The sequence below is a fragment of the Hyperolius riggenbachi genome, chromosome 12, assembly GCF_040937935.1.
Source record: "Hyperolius riggenbachi isolate aHypRig1 chromosome 12, aHypRig1.pri, whole genome shotgun sequence".
NCBI classification, from domain to species: Eukaryota; Metazoa; Chordata; class Amphibia; order Anura; family Hyperoliidae; genus Hyperolius; species Hyperolius riggenbachi.
Window position 1 is genome coordinate 25,358,955 of NC_090657.1, and position 20,421 is coordinate 25,379,375.

The following is a 20,421-nucleotide window of genomic DNA, read 5'->3' on the forward strand; positions in this document are numbered from 1 at the left end:
ATATATCGGTTCATTGCCGATATATACATCTGTTAGTCAGACGTTACAAATAGTTTTATTGATAGCTGTAATTGTAATACGCTAGGAAATCATACTTATTGTATATTTATCTGTGTTACGTTCATCTATCTTGATCCTGCTATTTCCTGACTATCCTGTCCTGTCTTTGTGAGGCACACCATTGCTGCAAACGCATTGGCTGCCTCATTCCAGTCTGTCTTATTGTGGACGCTTGCTGTCACTAAGTAGTGGCTAGTTAAGCAAGCGTTCATTCTGTCTACCTGTCCTGATCTCCTCAGTCCTGGTTTATGCGCTCAGCGCTACTTTGCGCTGAGACGTTATTACGAAAGTGTTGTTTGTGGCTGTTCGGATCTGCACCGGCTCTGTGCACCACAATCTCCTATTGGAGTCAGTCCTCTCCTCCACTAAACTGGGGATATCCTGATCCCTTGTGCTGGTGTGTGTACCTCCTTCACGTCAGCTTATGTGTTGCATGCTGACTGTGGAGAATACACCTCCAAGCTTAACAGTAGGAAAACAGAAAGCTGGTGGGTCCAATGGATCCTGAACAGCATTATTTCTGGTTTCCTCAATGCGGACCTGAACTCAGAACTTCCTCTATGCTCTAAAAGAGAAGCAACAGCATAATAACCTTCAAAGGAAAAAAACATTTTTTGTTACAGCTGATACTAATCCTACAATAAATCTGCACGGTTTCTACTTCCTGATTAATGGAAGCAGACATATTGTCAACATCCTGTGCTTTCAAATCTTGTGATTAGACACAAACTAAGGGGAATGGGATGGGCTAAACTCTCTAAATACACACAGGGTTCATTTCTCTAGGTTTTCCCTCTGTTCTGTGCAAGAGTTCAGGCCCACTTTAAATGACTACTGTAAGGGGGTAGGAGAAAAAAGTTGAACTTACCCAGGGCTTCTAATGGTCCCCCGCAGACATCCTGTGCCCGCACACCCACTCACCGATGTTTCGATCCCTGCCTTCGGTTCACTTCTGGAAATTCAGACTTTTTTAAAAGTGGCTGGATAGTGATAGTGTAATGGTTAAGGGCTCTGCCTCTGACACAGGAGACCTGGGTTCGAATCTCGGCTCTGCCTGTTCAGTAAGCCAGCACCTATTCAGCAGGAGACCTTAGGCAAGTCTCCCTAACACTGCTACTGCCTATAGAGCGCATCCTAGTGGCTGCAGCTCTGGCGCTTTGAGTCCGCCAGGAGAAAAGCGCGATTTAAGTGTTTGTCTGTCTTTTTTGTCTTAAAGTTGGAAAACGACTGCACCTGAGTCCTCGCACCTGCTGACATCACCGGGAGTGTACGGTGCAGGCACAGACCGTACTGGGCCTCGCGCAATACCCTCCTGGTGACGTCAGCAGGAACGAGGGCGCAGCCGCGCAGGCAAAGACTTAAGTCGGAAATTCCAGAAGTGAACCGGAGGCGGGGCCGGAGCATCGGTGAGTGGCTGCACGGGCACAGGATGTCTGCGGGGGACCATTAGAAGCCCCGGGTAAGATAAACTCTTTATCCCCCTACAGTACTCCTTTTAAAGGAATGGTCGATCTGCATTATGAATATTTTAGATATACAATATCTTTCTTTTGAGCTGAATGATAATCTCAAAAATGAGATCATTCGCTAACCATTGCACTGTTAATGGGCATTTTAAAGTGAATCTGAGGTGAAAATGAAAACTGAGGAGTTAAATAATTGGATCTTTCGTCCTAATCCTAAATGACTTTTTAGAGATCTTGTGGATATATATATATATATAAATTTTTTTTTATTTTTTTTTTTTTTTTTTTATTTTTTTTTTTTCCTGATCAATGGCAGTGTCTCAAACAGTCGGGACAAGGTCCTCTAGCACCCAAGGCTAAACACCAAAGTGCATCCCCCCCCCCCTCCCATATCCCTCCCACCCCAGCCGTCACACGCTGATTGCTATTAGACTTGCGCTAGTTAAACCTTTAAATAGTGTGGCACATAGATGGTTCGCTAGATGATTTCCATCAAGTCCAATCTTATATTCAATTGTGTTTTTTCTGATCTATTTCTCATAGAAGTGAATGGGAATCGATAAGAAAATTGATTGGAAAATCAATTGGGCAGTAAATCTGCTGAGAAATTTGATCGTGTGTACCTAGCATAAGAGGAGCCCCAGGACTCCCAACACCTTGATCTCCTGTTATCTGGCTTGCAGTCACTGCCATATATCGCTTTTTTCTTATTTCTCTCTGCTTCAAACACAATAGGGGAATTTTAGCTGAGTAAGTTGTGCACCCCCTCCTACTCTGCGCCCTGAGGCTGGAGCCTCTCTCACCTCTGCCTTGGCCCGACCCTGGTTTCAAGAGTCAGAGAGGAAATACATGAACTATTGACTTTAAAAAAAAAAAAAAAAAAAAAAATTTAATATCTACCCCCTACTCTCAGAAGTTGTGCTCTGCAAGAAAAACTTTTATGACTGCAATCAGTGAGGGTTACATTATAATCCGAGATAAACTGTCACTTGCAAGGCAAGCCTGAAAGTCGACTCTTTTAGTCAGGAGAAAAAAAAAACAGCCTAGTTATTTACTTGTTTGGCATTGTACATACACGTTTATCTAATCTTGTCACCTCGGATACACTTTAACATTCACTTATGTGCACGTTCACTTTTGTACACCTTTTTGGAAATAGTGCATTGTGTTCCTGTGTTTTGCAAATAGTCATGTGTTAAAAAAGAGGAGGAGCTAGGGCTTTAACAAGTTCCTTTTCTTGTGATGACCTGTAAAAACAAAATTATTCAACTTGAGTTTTTGAGTGAGAACAAGAGTGAATCAACAGCTGGACTTCAATTATGTCTCTGTTCTGCTTTACAGTGGATGTATTAACTACTTAATGGCAAGCTGACTTATAAAAACGTCCTGCTAGAGCCTCTTAATGGCTCCAGAAGGTTTTTATAAGTCAGTGCTGCTGCCGCTGTGCATGTGAAAAAAAGTGAAAAAAAACAACAACAAAAAAACAAAGAAAAAATACACCTTATTTCCAAATACTATATTGTCACCATACTTTGTACTAGGGAAATAATTAAAATCTCGTGATAACCAAAACAAATGGGCAGATAAAATGTGTGGGTTTTATGCACAGTAGCAGTCTTTATATTAAAACCATTCGGGATGAAATTGGGGAAATAGTGTGTTTTTTAATATTATTTTTTTCCCCTTGTTTTTCCCCTTTAAACGCATAGAAAATAAAGTAATATCAACCCCCAAAAAGCCCAATTGGTGGTGAAAAAAACAAGATATTGATCATTTCATTGTGATTAGAGATGGCCCGAACGGTTCCCGGCGAACTTCCGTGGATCACAAACTTTTTGCAGAAGTTCGGTTTGCCCCCATAGTGCACCATTAGGGTAAACTTTGACCCTCTACATCAGTCAGCAGGCACATTGTAGCCAATCAGGCTACACTCCCTCCTGGAGCCCCCTCCCCCCCCTTATAAAAGGCAGGCAGCGTCAGGCATTGGGCTCACTCGTGTGCCTGCAGTAATTAGAGAAGGGAGAGCTGCTGCAGACTCACATAGGGAATGCTTAGTTAGGCTCTTGTAGGCTTGCTAGTTTGCTCCTTGCTGATTCTTCTTGCTAAAAAAGCACCCCTCAACAGCTCTTTTGAGAGCTAATGTTTTTGTGATCTATTATCTTTGGGGTGGCACACCAAAGATAAGGTCGTTGCTTCATTGTGGACAGACCGAATTCGATCAGCTGGAAAATCACGGTTCTGTCATTGAGCTACCTCAGCCTGGCGACCATATGGGCTTGAAAACCTCTATCGCCTGCACTCTTGCCATGGTGCACACCAGTCCAGCACTGTTTGCGGTGCGTTACACAGTGAGTTTGGTGTGTCAGTGTTAAGCGGTACCCTAATTACACTCCCTGATGTATACACATGCAAGATGTTTTAACCACTTCAGGACTCAGCCTTTACCTCCCCTTAAGGACCAGCACTGATTTCTAAGATCTGTGCTGGGTGGGCTCTACAGCCCCCAGCACAGATCAAATACCAGGCAGAGCGACCAGATCGCCCCCCTTTTTTCCCCCCTAGGGGGATGATGTGCTGGGGGGGGTCTGATCGCTCCTGCCTGTGTGTGGCTGGCGGGCAGGGGGCACCTCAAAGCCCCCTCCCTGCCCCGGAGATCGGAGGCTGCACAGGAACGGATCTGTCCTGTGTAGCCTCTAACCGGCTCCTGCCTGTCATGTGACAGCAATCCCCGGCCGCTAATTGGCTGGGGATCGCTGATCTAGTACAACGCTGCTACTGTTAGCAGCGTTGTAAAAATGTAAACAAAGCGGATTATTTCTGCTTGTGTTTACATTTAGCCTGCGAGCTGCGATCGGGAGCCCGCAGGCTATTCACGGAGCGCCCCACCGTGAATTGACAGGAAGCAGCCGCTCGCGCGAGCGGCTGTTTCCTGATTAATTAGCCTGCAGCCGGCGACGCAGATGTGCGTCGCTGGTCCTGCAGCTACCACTTTGCCGATGTGCGTTATGAGTGCGCAGTCGGCAAGTGGTTAAAGCACTTTAGGCCTCCAATTTAGCATTCAATGTGATTTCTGCCATTAAAACTCTGCTTTGTGTCAAATCCAGATTGCGGTTCGCAAGTTCACGAACTTTTGCGGAGGTTCGTGAACCTAAAATCAGAGGTCCGAGCCATCTCTAGTAGTGATTAAGCTATTGGCAAATGAAAGGGATGAGCACTGAAAGGTGAAAATCGCTCTTGTCCATTAAAAAGCGTTAAAAACCCCTTGGAGTGAAGTGGTTAGACTGCACTTAAATGTGGTGTGTGTGTTTGGTTGTTTTGTTTTTTTTCTCTTTTTTTTTTTTTTTTTCTCGTTTTTTGGTTATATCGTTCAAGAAGTTGAATAATTTTAGAGCTGGGCTCCAATATCCTTGTAGTAACACTAGTATAACTGCTTCTCACTCTGTCAAGCTTGGCTGAACTTCATTCAAAACAAGGCTGCAGTTCACTGAGGGTAATGGCAGACCGTACATAACATAACATAAAAGGGAAGCTCTCCTACCTAGATAACTGTACAAGGTCTTGAAAGGTGGATATGTGGGAAAGTGTAAACTATACTAGGCTGTGAAATGCCCTGGATTGCCCCTATGGCAATGTGCGTGTCCACAAGGGTCACTAATCACAGTTTCTAAGTTGTGAGCTACAATGTAATGCACTACAGCTCAACTGTACGGGATTCCTCACAGCAACTACTATGTGTAAACCTGAAGGCTGCATCCTAGCAGCATTCACAGTACACTGAGCAGAGACTATCACAAGCCACTTGCTGAATATATTTTTGAGTATGTCAAACGAGTAAACATGGAGGGTGGGGAATACATTAAAGTGGAACTGTAGCAAAAATCTTAAAACACACTACGTGTGTTGTTGCCCGCTCACTGCCGCTGCACATTCTAACCTGGAGGGGGAAGCGGCGAAGGGGGGGGGGGGGGGCCTCCAGGTGAGGGGGGGACTACCCTCCCCCCGCTGCTCCTCCCTGTGCTGTGCCCTCTCCTGCAGTGCTCTGGGGCCACTAAAAGGGAGGCCTACTGGGAAAAATCCCGAACTCCCACTGGCCCAGTCTGACCCTGAAGGGGGCTACATAACACTGGGGGTGCATCTAGCTATCTAACCTCGGGGATGGGCTACATAACACTGGAGGCACATCAAGCTATATAAACTGGAGAAGGTGCCACATAACACTGGGGGACCTCTTGCTATCTAAAGTGGAGAAGATGGCTACATAACATTTAACTATATATACTTGGGAGGGGGCTACATAACACTGGGGGCACATCTAGCTACCTAAACTGGGGGAGGGGGCTACCTAATACTGGGAGAACATCTGTGCCAGAGTGTGGTTGTTTTGAGGCCCAATGGTTCTCCATATGCCCAGGGACGGATTTAAGCCAAGGCCACATAGGCCATGGCCTAGGGCACCACAGGATCAAGGGTGGGCAGAAGGCTATACTAGGCGGAAGGATCACCTTGCTGCCCATACTGGAGGGAGGGGGCGTCATCAGGCTATCTATATGGAAGTGTGGGGAGGGCCCTCTGGCTTCTTATGCTAGAGGGATGGCGGAAGGGGTGATCATGATGCCTGCAGTATACTGGAGGGAAGGGGAGTCTTCAGGCCGTCTAAACTGAAGGGGGGGGGGGGGGAAGAGTCATCTGGCTACCTATAGTGGAGGGAAAGGTCAACGGGCTACCTATACTGGAGGGTTGGAGAAGGGTCATCTGGCTATCTTAACTGGAGAGGGGTGGCTGCTGACAGTGGCCTTGGCCGGTAAAGAGTACAAATCTGACCCTACATACGCCCGTAACATTGGCCTGTTTTTGCGATTGGTCTGGAGCTCACTATTTCTTGGGAATCCAAGCAAAAAACGCTGTACTTCAGCAAATTGGATATTGAACTTAATTTCCATATCTTGGTCACAAGTGGGCCCCTAGGTATCGACCCTAACATTTTGAACCCTTGCCCAGTTCATATTAGAATATTTTGCCGAAAGGGTAATCTATTAGTGTTTGCCACAGTTACACCCAAACCTAGTACAAACTATCTTAAATATAGAACAGCTTGAATTTCTTGGAAAAATTCTCACAGCAGGTGTGTACTCAACTGCAATTAAACTGCCACTAACTTACTAACGCCAAGTACGCACATGCGAGAATTGACGCCCATTGGGTAACGTTGAAACGATCCCTCAGTTGACAATTCGGGAAACGATGCTGTACGGACACATCCCTAGCCTTGAGGTTAGCGATGTGTTCTGCTGCAATGGAAGGAGACGGAGGGATGACTATTGGCGGATCATGGAGCAGCTTTAATCGGTGAACTGTGGTTGAAAATGGCACTGCATTCGGTCATGCTCAGACATGGGGAAGGGGGATCATTAAGGATCAGACAAGGTGGCTCCTTAAAGTGGACCCAAACTAAAAATACAAGATTTCAGAAATAAAATCTATTTTCTAAATTATAATAAATGGCAGCCTTTTTTCAGCTGCATGATGACAAATATAAAATATTTTACATTTACAACAACCCCTCCCTTCCTTTTCAAATTGCCGGGATTTTTCCGGCAAACTGGTGGAGTAGATGGTGTCCGGCAATGGAGGAATTGCTAATGGCTGCCCCCAGTATAACCCTAGCTATGAAAAGAAAAGGGGGAAAAGCATGCACTGAAATGCTCATAGGTTTTAAGGAGTGTTTATTTATCTTTGTATGTGTCAGAGTGGCGCAACTAAATATTTTTCATTAAAAAAAAAAGTTTGGTTTGGGTCCACTTTAACAATGCCTGAGCAATATTGATCGGCAGCTAATGTACAAACAACGATCGTCGGCTGAAAACTGTCATTGAGCGTTTCAGCCGACGGTTGTCGCATGTGTCCATAGCTCAACATTTGAGCAACGCTTCTATATCCTAATGTGATCCAAGTGAGGTCTACAAGCCTTTTAGTAATTTTTAAACTTGAATCTGTTACTGTATGTTCTTCCTGTGTTTAAATGAGTTCCTCCTGGTTGCTCCTGTTTTCACCCACACACCAAAAGGCATGCTGGTAGGTTTTAGTCTTAATTGGTTATCCACACACACACTCACACACTGTGTGTGTACAGTCTGTCTGCAGACTGATGAGGCTGTTTCTGAACGATCTGCTCAGCAGGCAGACTGTACACACGCACTACTGTCGGGAGAACAACCGCCCAGCGGGAGGGTCTGATGGACCCGTCCTCTTTAGTAGTGCGTGTGTATGCACCTTATATTGCCTAGGGCAGGGGTAGGGAACATTGGCTCTACAGTCACAATGCATTGCAAGAGTCTGACAGCCACAGTCATGATTAATAAAGGCAATGCATGCTGGGATTTGTAGTTTTATCACAGCTGAAGAGCCAAGATTCCCTACCACTGGCCTAGGGACACTGGACTTTGAAGATGGGTACAGATATGACTGGTTCTGTTTTGTTTAGTCGGTAGAGTGTACTTTGCAATCATTAGCATACTACACTAAGAACAAGTGATGTCTAAATTTCCTTTACCCGTAGCAGACATTTGTGCATTTCAGCGTGTATGGAGAAAAAAGCAGTTTAGTGTGTGATTATAAGCTGTGGGACATAGCTGTGTAGCACTGATATGAATTCCTGACATGCCTATATGACAGGCGTTTACTCAGATAAAGAAAGCAATTTATACTTTACATGCATACAATCTACCCAGCTGTACAAGAAGTGGGACAAACAACAAAAAATAAACAGCCCTGAAAAAATGAAAACAAGCTGATTTTCTCGAGTAGTGTGCTAATGAGCTGTAATCAGCAGAACGCAATGGCGATTAAGCGCTAATTGGATGGGAGAGTTTGGTGCTGTTGGAGTGGCGATAGGAATGCGAGGCGATAGACTGCCTGTGACTTTGGGGCCGAATTACAGATGTCTATAAACAATTCTGCTGCTGAAGTATTAATAAAACCACTAAACAAACTTTTCAGCTTGAGCAAACCAGAGTTGCGGAAGTCTAATGGTTACTCACAAATTAGCTGTAGAAACTGTTCACTTCGTAATTAGCAGATTACGATCTTCACTATTCATGACACTATTTTTTTTTCGCAATTACGGCCATATGTACGGGTAATTACGATTTGGACTTTAAAATGATTTCGTGTAATCCATTTGTAATTTTTGAGCAATTTTTGTGTAATTTTGTGCTGATTTTAGCAGTTAGTAGCATCGCCCCCATAAATGCTATTGTCACCAAAATTGCTACAAATAGTGGGAATGAGTCAAAATCTTTTTCAAAAATACTCTGCATTTTGAAAAACTTTTTTTTTTCAAAAACTAAAGGAGAAAAGTTTTTTTTTAATTTTTTTTCTGAGTAAAAACTTTTTTTCCTTTTGCATTTTTAAAATCCCTGTTCTCAAACTACAAGGTCTTTTTGACTTGTTCTCACTCTTCTGAACCTGCGTAGCCATTTTGGTGACAATGGCATGTCTGGGGGCATTACTTGTTAACAGCTGAAATTGGCCTGAAATTACGGTTCCTGATTAAGTTTACATATGAAATTAAGATTTTTCCTGAAATGTCAAATTACGATCTCGCATTGTAATTGCGAATTAGGATTATGCCGAATTTGTTCTCATCACTTGTGAACAATGAATCTGGACCAAATAAACTGCAGCAAAATGTGCTTAATGTATTTTTTTGGGGAAAACATGGCTGCAAAATGTATCTTCTGGGGAAACCTGGCCCGCAGTAGTGTATAACATCAGAAAAGGCATGCAGCCGATCTTGTCAGATAGGACAATGTCAAACTCCTGACGTGCTGCAAGCTTGTTCAGGAGCTATGGCTAAAAGTGTTAGAGGCAAAGGTGCAGCAGGGCTGGGAGGCAACTGGTATTATTTTAAAAGGAAATAAATATGACCGCTTCCTTATCCCTCTCACTTCAGTTGTCCTTTTAATCATCAGTACGGGGAAACCGGTCAACTGCATGTGGTCCTTCTGGGAGCTCAACACATCAGGAAGACCTACATGGGCAGAGTTTTTACAATAAATCTACTAACCCTTATCTCCTCCCATTTGTGTCACACGTTAAGACAGCAAAACAATCTTGGCTATTATACACAACATACAGGGACGGATCTAGACCAAGTTGCGCCTGGGGCAAGGTCAGGTTTTGGTGCCTAAACTGCCATTCCCTATCCAAATTTTGACGCCTTTTTAAGAATTCAACAAAATGCGCCTGGGGCAAGAGACCCGCCTGCTCCCCCCTAGATCCGTCCCTGACAACATACCAACATCTCCAACCATAGAGAATAAAATGCTAAAGATCATCTGAAATTGAGTATATATGTAAAATACAGGTAGCTTATGGGTTCCTCACATTAACTAGTACAGTTGAATGAGATGTGGCGAACCTCAAATTTTGGGTTTACGAACTTCGAACGTGAATTTCATCAAAAGTCCGCGAACCATCTGTTCGCAGCGGGCTCCATAGACTTATATGGCAGGCGAACAGCCGCCGACTGTAACAGTTAATAGCAAAGCTGCCTTACATGCTACAAAAACCAAATTTGCAGGTAATGTAGAGGGAGACAGTGGGTACAAGAGGTAAACAATTTTTTGCAAAAAGACCTTAGTCTTTGAGAAATGGATTTTAAAGTTTCATAGGAAAAAAGTATACATTTAAATGCGGTAAATGACTGTTAATGTAGTAAACCTAATGGTAGTGTAAAATAAAAACCTTGTTTCCCCCCCAATATAGGCTGGGATAGCCAAAATGCAGAGCCTCGGCCAAGTGGGGCTTGGCACCCTGAGCCTATACCAGCCCGCATGGTATGAGGGGGGCCCAGGTCCCTGCATGGTATGGGGGGGGCCCAGGTCCCCCGTAGCCATTGTCCAATCCATGGACAAGGGACTCTTCCCCACCTCCTGTGGCCCAGGGGGAGGTGCAAGCGATGACTCCCTGTAGTGATCATGGTGGCATCCGGGAGTCCCCTTTAAGAAGGGAACCCCCAGATGCCACCCCCCTCCCAGGAGAAATAGTTCCACAAAGGGTTAAATGAAATGACACAACCACAAAGTATTTTAATAATCTTAATTCAGAAATACTTACCTGTACCTTCATAAAAACAAAACAAAAAACCCACGCCAATATCCTCTATCTTGCGACCTTCTTTGTTACTACTTGATTGAAGATCTCAGCTGGCCGCCGCTCACCCTGCACAGCTCTGCTATACTAGGTATAGCAGAGCTGCATCTCCCTCCGCGGCTTTCCGCTCTCCTCCCTGCACATGGCACCTATTGCCCACACCTACACTGGCACCCTGATAGGTGCTATGGGTGCTCCTGGGCGCCAGTGTAGGTGGGAGCGATAGGTGCCGTGTGCGGGGAGGGGAGCGGAAAGCCGCGGAAGGAGATGCAGCTCTGCTATACTTAGTATAGCAGAGCTCAAAGCATCTTTGAATTTGGCTCCAAGGCTCAACATTGGTCTATGAACAGACCAATGGCGAGCCTTGAAACAAATTCAGATGCTTTAAGCACAGCTATACTTAAGGTGCGTACACACGTCAGATAAAAGTCTTTGGAAAATGAAAGATCACAGACCAATTTTACCCCCTTCCATGTAGTATGAGAGCCATACTGTACACAGTCTATTCTATGGAGCTGAACTCCCCATCAGATAAAAATCTTTGCAAGATGCTGCACACAAAGATGCTGTACACATGCAACAGATCAGTATCTGCAAAAGATCAATCCCTGCAATAGATCCATTCCTGCAAAATGCATTCATAGTCTATGACATCTGCAGATCCTCATACACACCTTGTTGAATGGACATTCATCTGCAGATCAGACAATTATCTGCCGATCTAAAGATCCAACCTGGTGGATCTGATCCACAGATAATTGTCCGTGAAACAAGGTGTGTATGAGATCTGCAGATATCATAGACTATGAATGCAGTTTGCAGGAACGGATCTTTTGCAGGAACAGATCTCTTGCAGATACTGATCTGTTGAATGTGTACAGCATCTTTGTGTGCAGCATTTTGCAAAGATTTTTTTCTGATGTGGAGTTCAGCTCCATAGAATAGACTGTGTAGGTATGGCTCTCATACTACATGAAAGGGGGTGAAATTGGTCTGTGATCTTTCATTTTCCAAAGACTTTTATCTGACGTGTGTACCCACCCTTAGTATAGCAGAGCTGACGGTGGTGTGTGACGTCAAGTGCGCAGAGATCTTCAATCAATGTAACGAAGAAGCTTGCCAGATAGAGGATATTGGTGTGGAAACATTTTCTTAAAGGTACAGGTAAGTATTTCTGGTTAATTAAGATTAAAATACTCTGTGGTTTTTCAGGAAGGGGGAACCACATGTTTGTTTGTTTTTTCCGCTAAGGTACCCCTGGAATCCCCGTTATGAAATGCATTACTCATTGTTTTGATAAATGTATGTGTTAATTATTTTTATTTTTTTTTCCCCTCTTGTACCCACTGTCTCCCTGAGCATACCTTGCAAATTTGGTGTTTCTAGCATGTAAGGGGGATTTGCTATTACCTGCAAAATTTGGCGGCTAAAAAAAAATTGTGTTAAAAACGGTTCGCCGGGAACGGTCTGCTGGTGAACTCTTCAGGCCATCTCTATGGCATCGGTAACTGAAATTCAGTTTTAAAAACCTGTATAACATCCTGCCCAAAACGGGCTTATGGTACATCAATACAAATGTACCACAGTTAGACTAGCAGTAGTTAGAACACATGTAATGATTTTTGAATGATTATCAAACTGAGCCATCCTTCAGGCTAAATGCCAGTTTCCATCTGTGAGTGTCACAGAAGATGCTGCACAGTTCAGTACAAGTGTTTTCAGATGTCCACGCAAATTACAAGCATTGACGGCTTCTCCTGTGACCATATTTCTCTTCCACAGACTCATGCTGTCTAACAGGAAATAATGGCACTTCCCTCCTGCGAACCCTTCCCTGCTTTTTCCTTTGAATAAGCTGTGAACCTTAGGAGATTAGAAGAATCAATAATCAGTCCTCATTGTGATTTAGAATACTGAATGTGCAGTTATCTGAAATGTGCAAACTCCAGTGACATATATTGCTGCATAATGGTAAATCATGTCAAAGTGGGTTTCTTTTATCTCCAAGACAATAATGGCTGCATAAGGCACAGTTTGTAGCTCGCTCAGCATTGATATTGGTTTAGTGCTGCAGTTGGTTTTTTTAATTTTTTTATTTTGTGCTCTTCTAAAGAAAATCTGTACAAAAATAACTAGTTTTCAGGATGCGATTTTGAGGTTATGTAACTTGTTTAAGTGAAATGTTGGTTTTTAGCTCTGCTCTTATCACTGTACACAATTTGTAACCCTAAAGGTATTATTATTTATTATTATTTAGTATTTATATAGCACCAACATCTTCTGGATGCGCTGTACAGAGTATATAGTCTAGTCACTAACTGTCCCTCAGAGGGGCTCACAATCTAATCCCTTCCATAGTCATGTCTATGTATTGTGTAGTGTATGTATTGTAATCTAGGGCCAATTTTAGGGGGAAGCCAATTAACTTATCAGTATGTTTTTGGGATGTGGGAAGAAACCAGAGTGCCTGCAGGAAACCCACGCAGACAGAACATACAAACTCCTTGCAAATGTTGACCTGGCTGGGATTAGAACCAGGGACCCAGCACTGCAAGGCGCTGCCCATATGCCACCATGCTGCCCAGGGTATGGACACACGTCCAACTTTTTGGAACAACTTGTTGTCCGACTTTTCGTTTGACAAGTTGAACATGTGTGCGCCGTCGAGCGACTGATAACAGCCAGTTTGCCCGAGCCGCTTAGCGGATTTGTTGGCCCAACTGTCGTTGAAGAGACTGTTATGCTGGGAATACACAATTAAATATTTTTAAGCAGATTTACAGTTTTGATCGTTTTTCTGATCGATTTACATTGTCTTCTATGAGAAGTCTATCAGAAAAAGATCGAAAATTAGATTGAACCTGTTGGAAATTATCTATCGACCCATCTATCCGCCAAAAAAAAAAAAATCTCATGGTGTATTCCCAGCATTAGGTCTGTACATGTGTACAAAAGAATTGTCGTTTGTCCAACTAATAGACATTTAAACAAGTCATTTGATCAGTCATTTAATTTAGTCCATTGTTCTATCCAGTCCATTGTCTATTAAGTTTGTTAAATGACATGGAAATTAGGCAAATTGGCATATCGGCCGCTTTGTTGATTAGTGTGTACTTGACCAGGGGCGTCTGGAGCCATTTTATCACTCCAGGCGAGAAAAACCTGTGGTGCCCCCTGATGAAAATAATCGTAATGCAGCAATGTTTCACCATAAGATAAAAGTAATGCGGCAATCTTTCACCAGAAAATAATCATAACCCAGCAATGATTCACCATAAAATAATTGTAATGTGGCCAGCGGTCACCAGAAAATAATCGTAATGTGGCCAGCGGCCAAGAGAAAATTAATTGTATGTGGCCGACGTTCACCAGAAAATGTATCCTAATGCGGGCGGCGTTTCACTAAAAATGTACAATTACCTGTAAAAAGAAAAGCATTTACTCACCTGCAGAAAACTCCTCTCCCTGGGCGCAGCTCCCCCGAAAGTCCCGCGCTGACGAGCAGGGCTACAGGAAGATGGCCCTGAAACCCTGTACTGCAGTCACAAATAGTCTCCAGTACAGGGCTTCGGACGCCATCTTCCCGTAGCCCTGCACTGCCTGCCGGAAGACTATGCAGGCTGGAGCAGTGAGCTGCGGGGATGAACTGGTGCGATGTGTATCAGACGCCGTGGCCAGTTCACCACAGGGGTTTGCCTAGTCTGGCGGGGGAAGGTGGCCACTTCACCCACCCGGCGCTCCAGGCCACCGTTTGTCCTTGCCTGCTGGCTGGGGACGCCTCTGTACTTCACATTTTGAACGACGTGTTTGCACCTCAAATTGTTCAAATGACCAGTTCAACCTTCCTGGCGGTAAGCCCGAGCTGAGCTCAGGCTCTGCCGTGCAGGAGGATTTCTCAGGCCCTGCTGGGCCGATTTGCATAATTTTTTTTTTCACTTTGCTAGCTGCGCGTGCATTACGATCGCCGCTGCTCCGCGCCCCCCCCCAGACTAGAGGGGTGGATCGGGACTCCCTTAGACGTCATGACGTCATCTCGCCCCATCGCCATGGCGACGGGGAAGCCCTTCAGGAAATCCCGTTCTTTGAACGGGATTTCCTGATCAAAGATCGCCGGAGGCAGCAGCTATCATGTAGCGAGCCCTAGGCTTAAAAAAAAAGTGCTGCGCTGCCCCCTGGCGGTTTCTAATAGACTGCCAGGAGGGTTAAACAACAATCGGGCATAAAGTTGTACGTGTGTACGCACCTTAAGGCCCCTTTTTACATTGAGTGTAAAAGGGCCCTAAGGACTGTTACAGGCCTGAAGAAATGTAATTTTTTTTTTTATTTATTTTTTTTTGGTTTATAATGCATTCCCTTTATTGTACCATGTGTTAGTGTGGTGTGTGTACCTGATAGAGGAATTTATACAGGAGCCTCTAAGCTCAGCAGGTTAAACACCAGGGGATCTGCTGGCCTGATCTACAAGGCAGTTGTACAGACATTTGGGCCCCAGTTCTGGGTCCCCCTGCGATCGCAGGGGCTGCTCTCCTCTAGTTACACCCCTTCTTACACAAATATTTCTTTACATGAATACAGATATATTAACCAGGGATGGGCGTAGTCAGCCAACTTCGCTACGCTGGAACTACTCGTATTTTTACGCAAATACGCTTCGCAATCTACGGCTATGTAATCAGAAACTTCTCTACGTTTGCATTTCGTAGACTACGTGTTAAATTACGCAAGCTTCGCATAGTGGGAAGCGTAGTTGATGCGACCGCTTATGCCCTTATGCGGAAACATTTCCGCAATAATCTTCAACCAATTTGCAAATATAAACTAATATAAGCGTACATTCCACCTTCCAATGCGGAATTGTATGCGTATAAAAGGGCAATAATTCTGCGCATGCGCAATGATCCATATAAATGCAGTTATTGCACGCGTAGTTGACTTCGCAATATATACGTCAACTACGCGTAGCGGGCGAAGCTTCGCATAGCGGGACTACGACTACGCGGAAATGCGTACGTGTAGTTCTTAAACTTCGTCTACGAAGTACGATGCGTAGTTGCGTACTACGACGCGTAGATTCGCGCTGGCGTAGTTTATGAGTAACCCTGATATTAATGTGCGTGTGTGTGTGTAACATGTATAATCTGCATACACATTCATGTACACACAGTAACAGTACTTCCAGGATTAAACAGGTTCATAGATCTCCAAATTGATCTTGTTACAATCCTAGCATATAGATTAACATGTCATTTGATATGCATCAACCTTGCTAGATTAACACTTTATTCAATATGTATCACCTTGTTAGTCTAATTTTATGTCTGAAATCTTATTCCTTAATTCTTACAGGTCAATTCATCCCTGGAAGAGCAGGAGTTTAACGAGGCATGGGGACAAAAGGCCAAGGAACTTTTCAATGAAACCTACGAAAACTTTGTAGATCCACAGCTTAAAAAAATTATACATTCCATCTGGACGCTGGGTGCTGCCAATCTGAATATTGATGAGCGTAAAGAGGTAACTCTCCTTCTGCTTTAACACACACCTATTTAACAGGAGCTTGTTGATTCTTCTTCTTGTGGCTGCACTCCTGCCCGGGTATGAGCTTCTCTGTACTGGGCAAGTGCGAACACGTTCTGCACGTGCCCAGTAGAATGAAGCGCCTCATGCAGGGATTTTTCCTGCATGCATGGACCATACTTGCACATGCCTAGAATGGAGGAGCTCCTATTTGGGCGGGAGCTCGGCCACAAAGAGGGGCGTGGGCAGCAGCGGTGGGCTTGAAGAGGATCGGGGCATCCTATGGATGATACAGAGTTCCAGCTACTTGGATAAGTATCTAGCTTTTATTTATTTTTTCACAGATTTGCTTCGTTTTTTTTCTTTTATTTCCATAGAAAATCAAAACTGCTGAACCAGCTCTGCTGCTCAGATGTGCATACAGCAATAGTGGTTGTAATGGGAAGGGAAGGTGAGCCCTAACGAGCGATCTGTAGCCTCCAACAGATGGGGGTCATTGTGTATGGAAGCTGGGAGTGTAGCCCTGGTCCTAAAATTCAGATCTTTTCACTTGTATTACATTTGCCATGTTTGGCTCATTGAGACGCTTGTAGTTACATCTTGCAGAAACACAAATAGGAAATGGAAAACAAGGCGTACCAAACATCCAAACATCTAGGCGTACCAAACCTACAAACATCTGTTTCCCAGCTTTGCTGTGCAGTCAGCAGGCAGTTCTGTGTGTAAAGAGAGAACAACTTCCTCCTCAAATTTCAGCACCATAGTCTGTTTTTCATTTACATGGTAGTGGTCACCTGACATGTGTTAGAGAAGGGGTGGGACGGAAGGAGCAGATTTGGGCGCATGAGACAAGTGGACAAAAAGGGCGCCCCATTCACTCCCATTATAAATATCGTTTAATGGGCGCCGAACAGGGAAAAAAAGGCGCTGGAGATTATTAACGTTTTAACAAACGGCGCCCGGAGATTTTTAAGGATTTATAACTGTTTGTGATGATTTAACTTTACAAAATGAGCCCGTGACAAAAAACGTTTATAAAGATACTAAATCACTATTTCAAAAACATTTCTAAAACATTATTATCCACCCAAAAAAATTATTTACATTTTTTTTACATTTTTTTTACATTTTTTTTATTTATTAATGTCTGTAAAACATTATTATCCATAGGGGGTCTTAGGTTTAGGCACCAACTGGGGGGTCTTAGGTTTAGGCACCAACTGGGGGGTCTTAGGTTTAGGCACCAACTGGGGGGTCTTAGGTTTAGGCACCAACTGGGGGGTCTTAGGTTTACGCACCAATAGGGGGGTCTTAGGTTTAGGCACCAATAGGGGGGTCTTAGGTTTAGGCACCAACTGGGGGGTCTTAGGTTTAGGCACCAACAGGGGGTCTAGGGGTTAGGGATAGGTACAGGGAGGGTTTTTAACAAACGTAAATATAAGTTTCAGTTTACAAACAGGGAAGATTAACGTTTTAAGAATTGCCGATCTCATACACATTATTTAGTGATTTATAAATTCTTAAAACACTATTTCTAAACGAAGTTCTACACAATATTTCTATAAACGATAATACTGTTTATCGTTTACACCACGCGCCCTTTTTTCCCGACGCCCTTTTTCGATGTACGCGGGTGGAACACCTATGCCAGTGATCGCCTCTTGAACATTGGCCAATATGGTTGTAATTCTAATCTGGTTCTGGATTGCATCAAGCATCACTGGTTGACTAGTGTTAGTGTATTAGTTTTACTGTCCATACTTGGCACTTATTTTATTCCTGATGCCTCAATATTAAGGTTGGTTTACACTGCAAGAGCTTTTTCTAAGCACATGACTCTTGCTAAGGGTAGGAGTATGTTCTCACTTCAGCCATGTGATTTTATAAGAATCGCCTGTAGCATTGCATTAGGAAGAGCATTTCAAATCGCACTAAAAAAAGCTCTTCCAGTGTGAACCAGGCCTTACAAAGCTGAAAGCTGAAACCATCAGTGGCAAAGTGTTTTTTTTGTTTTTTTTATTTTACTGCCGCAAGCCAGACAATTAAAGCATTAAAGGACAACTGATGTGAGAAGGGATATTGAGGCTGCTATATTTCCTTTTAAACAATAACAGTTGCCTGGCAGCCCTGCTGATCTATTTGGCAGCAGTAGTGTCTGAATAACACTAGAAACAAACATGCAGCTAGTCTTGTCAGATCTGACAATGTCAGAAACACCTGATATGTTGCATGCTTGTTCAGGGGCTATGGCTAAAAGTATTAGAGGCAGAGGACAGCCAGGCAACTGGTATTGCTTAAAAGGAAATACATACTACCTCCATAAACCTTTCATTTCAGTTGTCCTTTAAAAACGTTTCAAACTACTAGACTATAAACCCATCCAGTCAGTTGAAACATTTGTAATGGTGTGTGTGTGTGTGTGTGTGTACATGTAAGTAATTTCAGTGGAATGTGCATGGTTCCTGGTATGCTGGTACATGGCATATAATAAGCAATGCTCACAGGGCTACATTCATTGAATTTCATAGAGTAGAATTGTTAACAGTAGATGCAGAGCAGTAAAAGGAAGATGTGTGCTTTTCTCCTTGTCAGCTCTGTCATTCCCCTCCCACACCTCTTGTATCCTGTCTATTGCTTGGGGGATACAGCCTATGCTGACCTTGAATGAGACAGTAAGGAGCGGGTGACGGATGTACAGAAATGTCAGGAATTGTCAGAGCCTTTCAGATGGAAAGTGATTCAAGCATTTAATGAATTTGAACTCCCGGCAACTGCAAACTGGATCCTTGAAAGCAAGAAGATTGTAGCCAGTAGAATGCATGCTGGCTGCACTCCGATTCTGTGCATTGCGTACCATTCCTGCACATCTGTTTAGTGCAATGATTGTGATTCGCGTTACAATTCAGCTTGCATGTCTAGGAGTAGCAGAGCACTGGAGTCTTTCTATTTGAGTTAGATACAAGATTCTATTATCAAATGATAGTGTTTTGTTTTTTATTATTACTTGGTACAAAAGAGCTTTCCTTTGGTCAGGCAGCTCACAAGTGTGAACACTAGCCTGAAAAGGACCTTTTGGCCTGCTATGGCCAGGGAAGTACGAAAGCACAGCAGGGGGCAGATGAGACTGGACTGGCCATATTCAAAAAAATTGCATTTTATTTTTGCCTTTTAAGAGATACTGTGCTTTTGAACTATATGAAAAGTATATAGTTTGATTGCTAGTAACCTGACGAACATTTTTATATCTCTTTCAGGGGGCTAACCTAAACGGCAACCCTGTTATTAAACTTTCCGGAAGGGAATGTCAGACTATCCATGTTTGGTATTAATGTGATCCGTATTCTCGGAGGGTTTAGACTTTGCTATTATTATTTGTGTGTGATGATTTGCCTGAGATAGACAAGTCCTATATTTGGAATGTAATTTTTCCCACAAATGTCAGGGAGCACACAGCTTCAAGCTCACTGGCAGAGCCTGAGTTCCGCCCTCAGAGCAGGGATGTATAAAAGGAACCACTGCATTTTCAGCTGCGGTACTTCATTTTTACAAACGCCCAATGCTACGTACACACTTGAGATAAGTCTATTCTGTTGAGCTGAACTCCCCATCAGATAAAAATCTTTGTAAGATGCAGTACACATGCAACAGATCAGTATCTGCAAAAAAATCCATTCCTGCAAAATGCCCTCATAGTTTGATATCTGCAGATCTTATACACACCTTGTTTAGTTTATCTGACAATCCTCTGCAAATCTGAGAATCCATCCTAGTGTATCTGATCTGCAGATGATTGTCCGTTAAACAATGTGTGTATGAGATCTGCAGATATCATAGGCTATGAATGCATTTTGCAGAAACCAATCTTTTGCAGGAACTGATCTGCTGAATGTGTACAGCATCTTTGTGTGCAGCATCTTGCAAAGATGTTTATCTGGGGAGTTCATCTCAATAGAATACTGTGTAGAGTATGTCTCTCATACTACATGGAAGGGGGTAAGATTGGTCTGATATCTTGCCTTTTCTAAAGACTTTTATCTCAAGTGTGTATGTAGCATAAGGTCTGGAGCTAGCAAGAGAGCCCAAGGCTAAATTGCATTTTGACTAATTTCGTAAAGACAAAGGTTTCATGGACTCCCACATGGACTGGACCATCATAAAGTATTTTCTGTTTTCCCTTTTTTTATACTGTGGCTACTGTCTTCACAATTATTAATTATAATAATTT

The 20,421-nt window shown here is 43.4% G+C and overlaps 1 protein-coding gene and 1 long non-coding RNA gene across 3 annotated transcripts in view; one reads left to right on the forward strand and one right to left on the reverse strand.

Annotated features, from left to right (window-relative positions):
• LOC137541406 (uncharacterized) overlaps positions 1 to 20,421 on the reverse strand; it is a 1,168,812-nt gene that overhangs the window by 51,474 nt on the left and 1,096,917 nt on the right. Inside the window, exon 9 of one of the 2 annotated variants that reach the window (XR_011025156.1) lies at positions 2,694 to 2,773. The exons of the other annotated variant lie outside the window; for it this stretch is intronic. This is a non-coding gene — a long non-coding RNA (uncharacterized lncRNA). Of the gene's footprint in view, positions 1 to 2,693; positions 2,774 to 20,421 lie in introns of those variants that run through there. 2 annotated transcript variants of the gene reach the window in all.
• The window catches only part of LOC137541403 (angiotensin-converting enzyme-like), a 142,296-nt gene that overhangs the window by 9,882 nt on the left and 111,993 nt on the right, over positions 1 to 20,421 (forward strand). Inside the window, exon 2 of the mRNA XM_068262680.1 lies at positions 16,026 to 16,193. Coding sequence (XP_068118781.1) covers positions 16,026 to 16,193 — 168 coding nt within the window. The remainder of the gene's footprint in view (positions 1 to 16,025; positions 16,194 to 20,421) is intronic.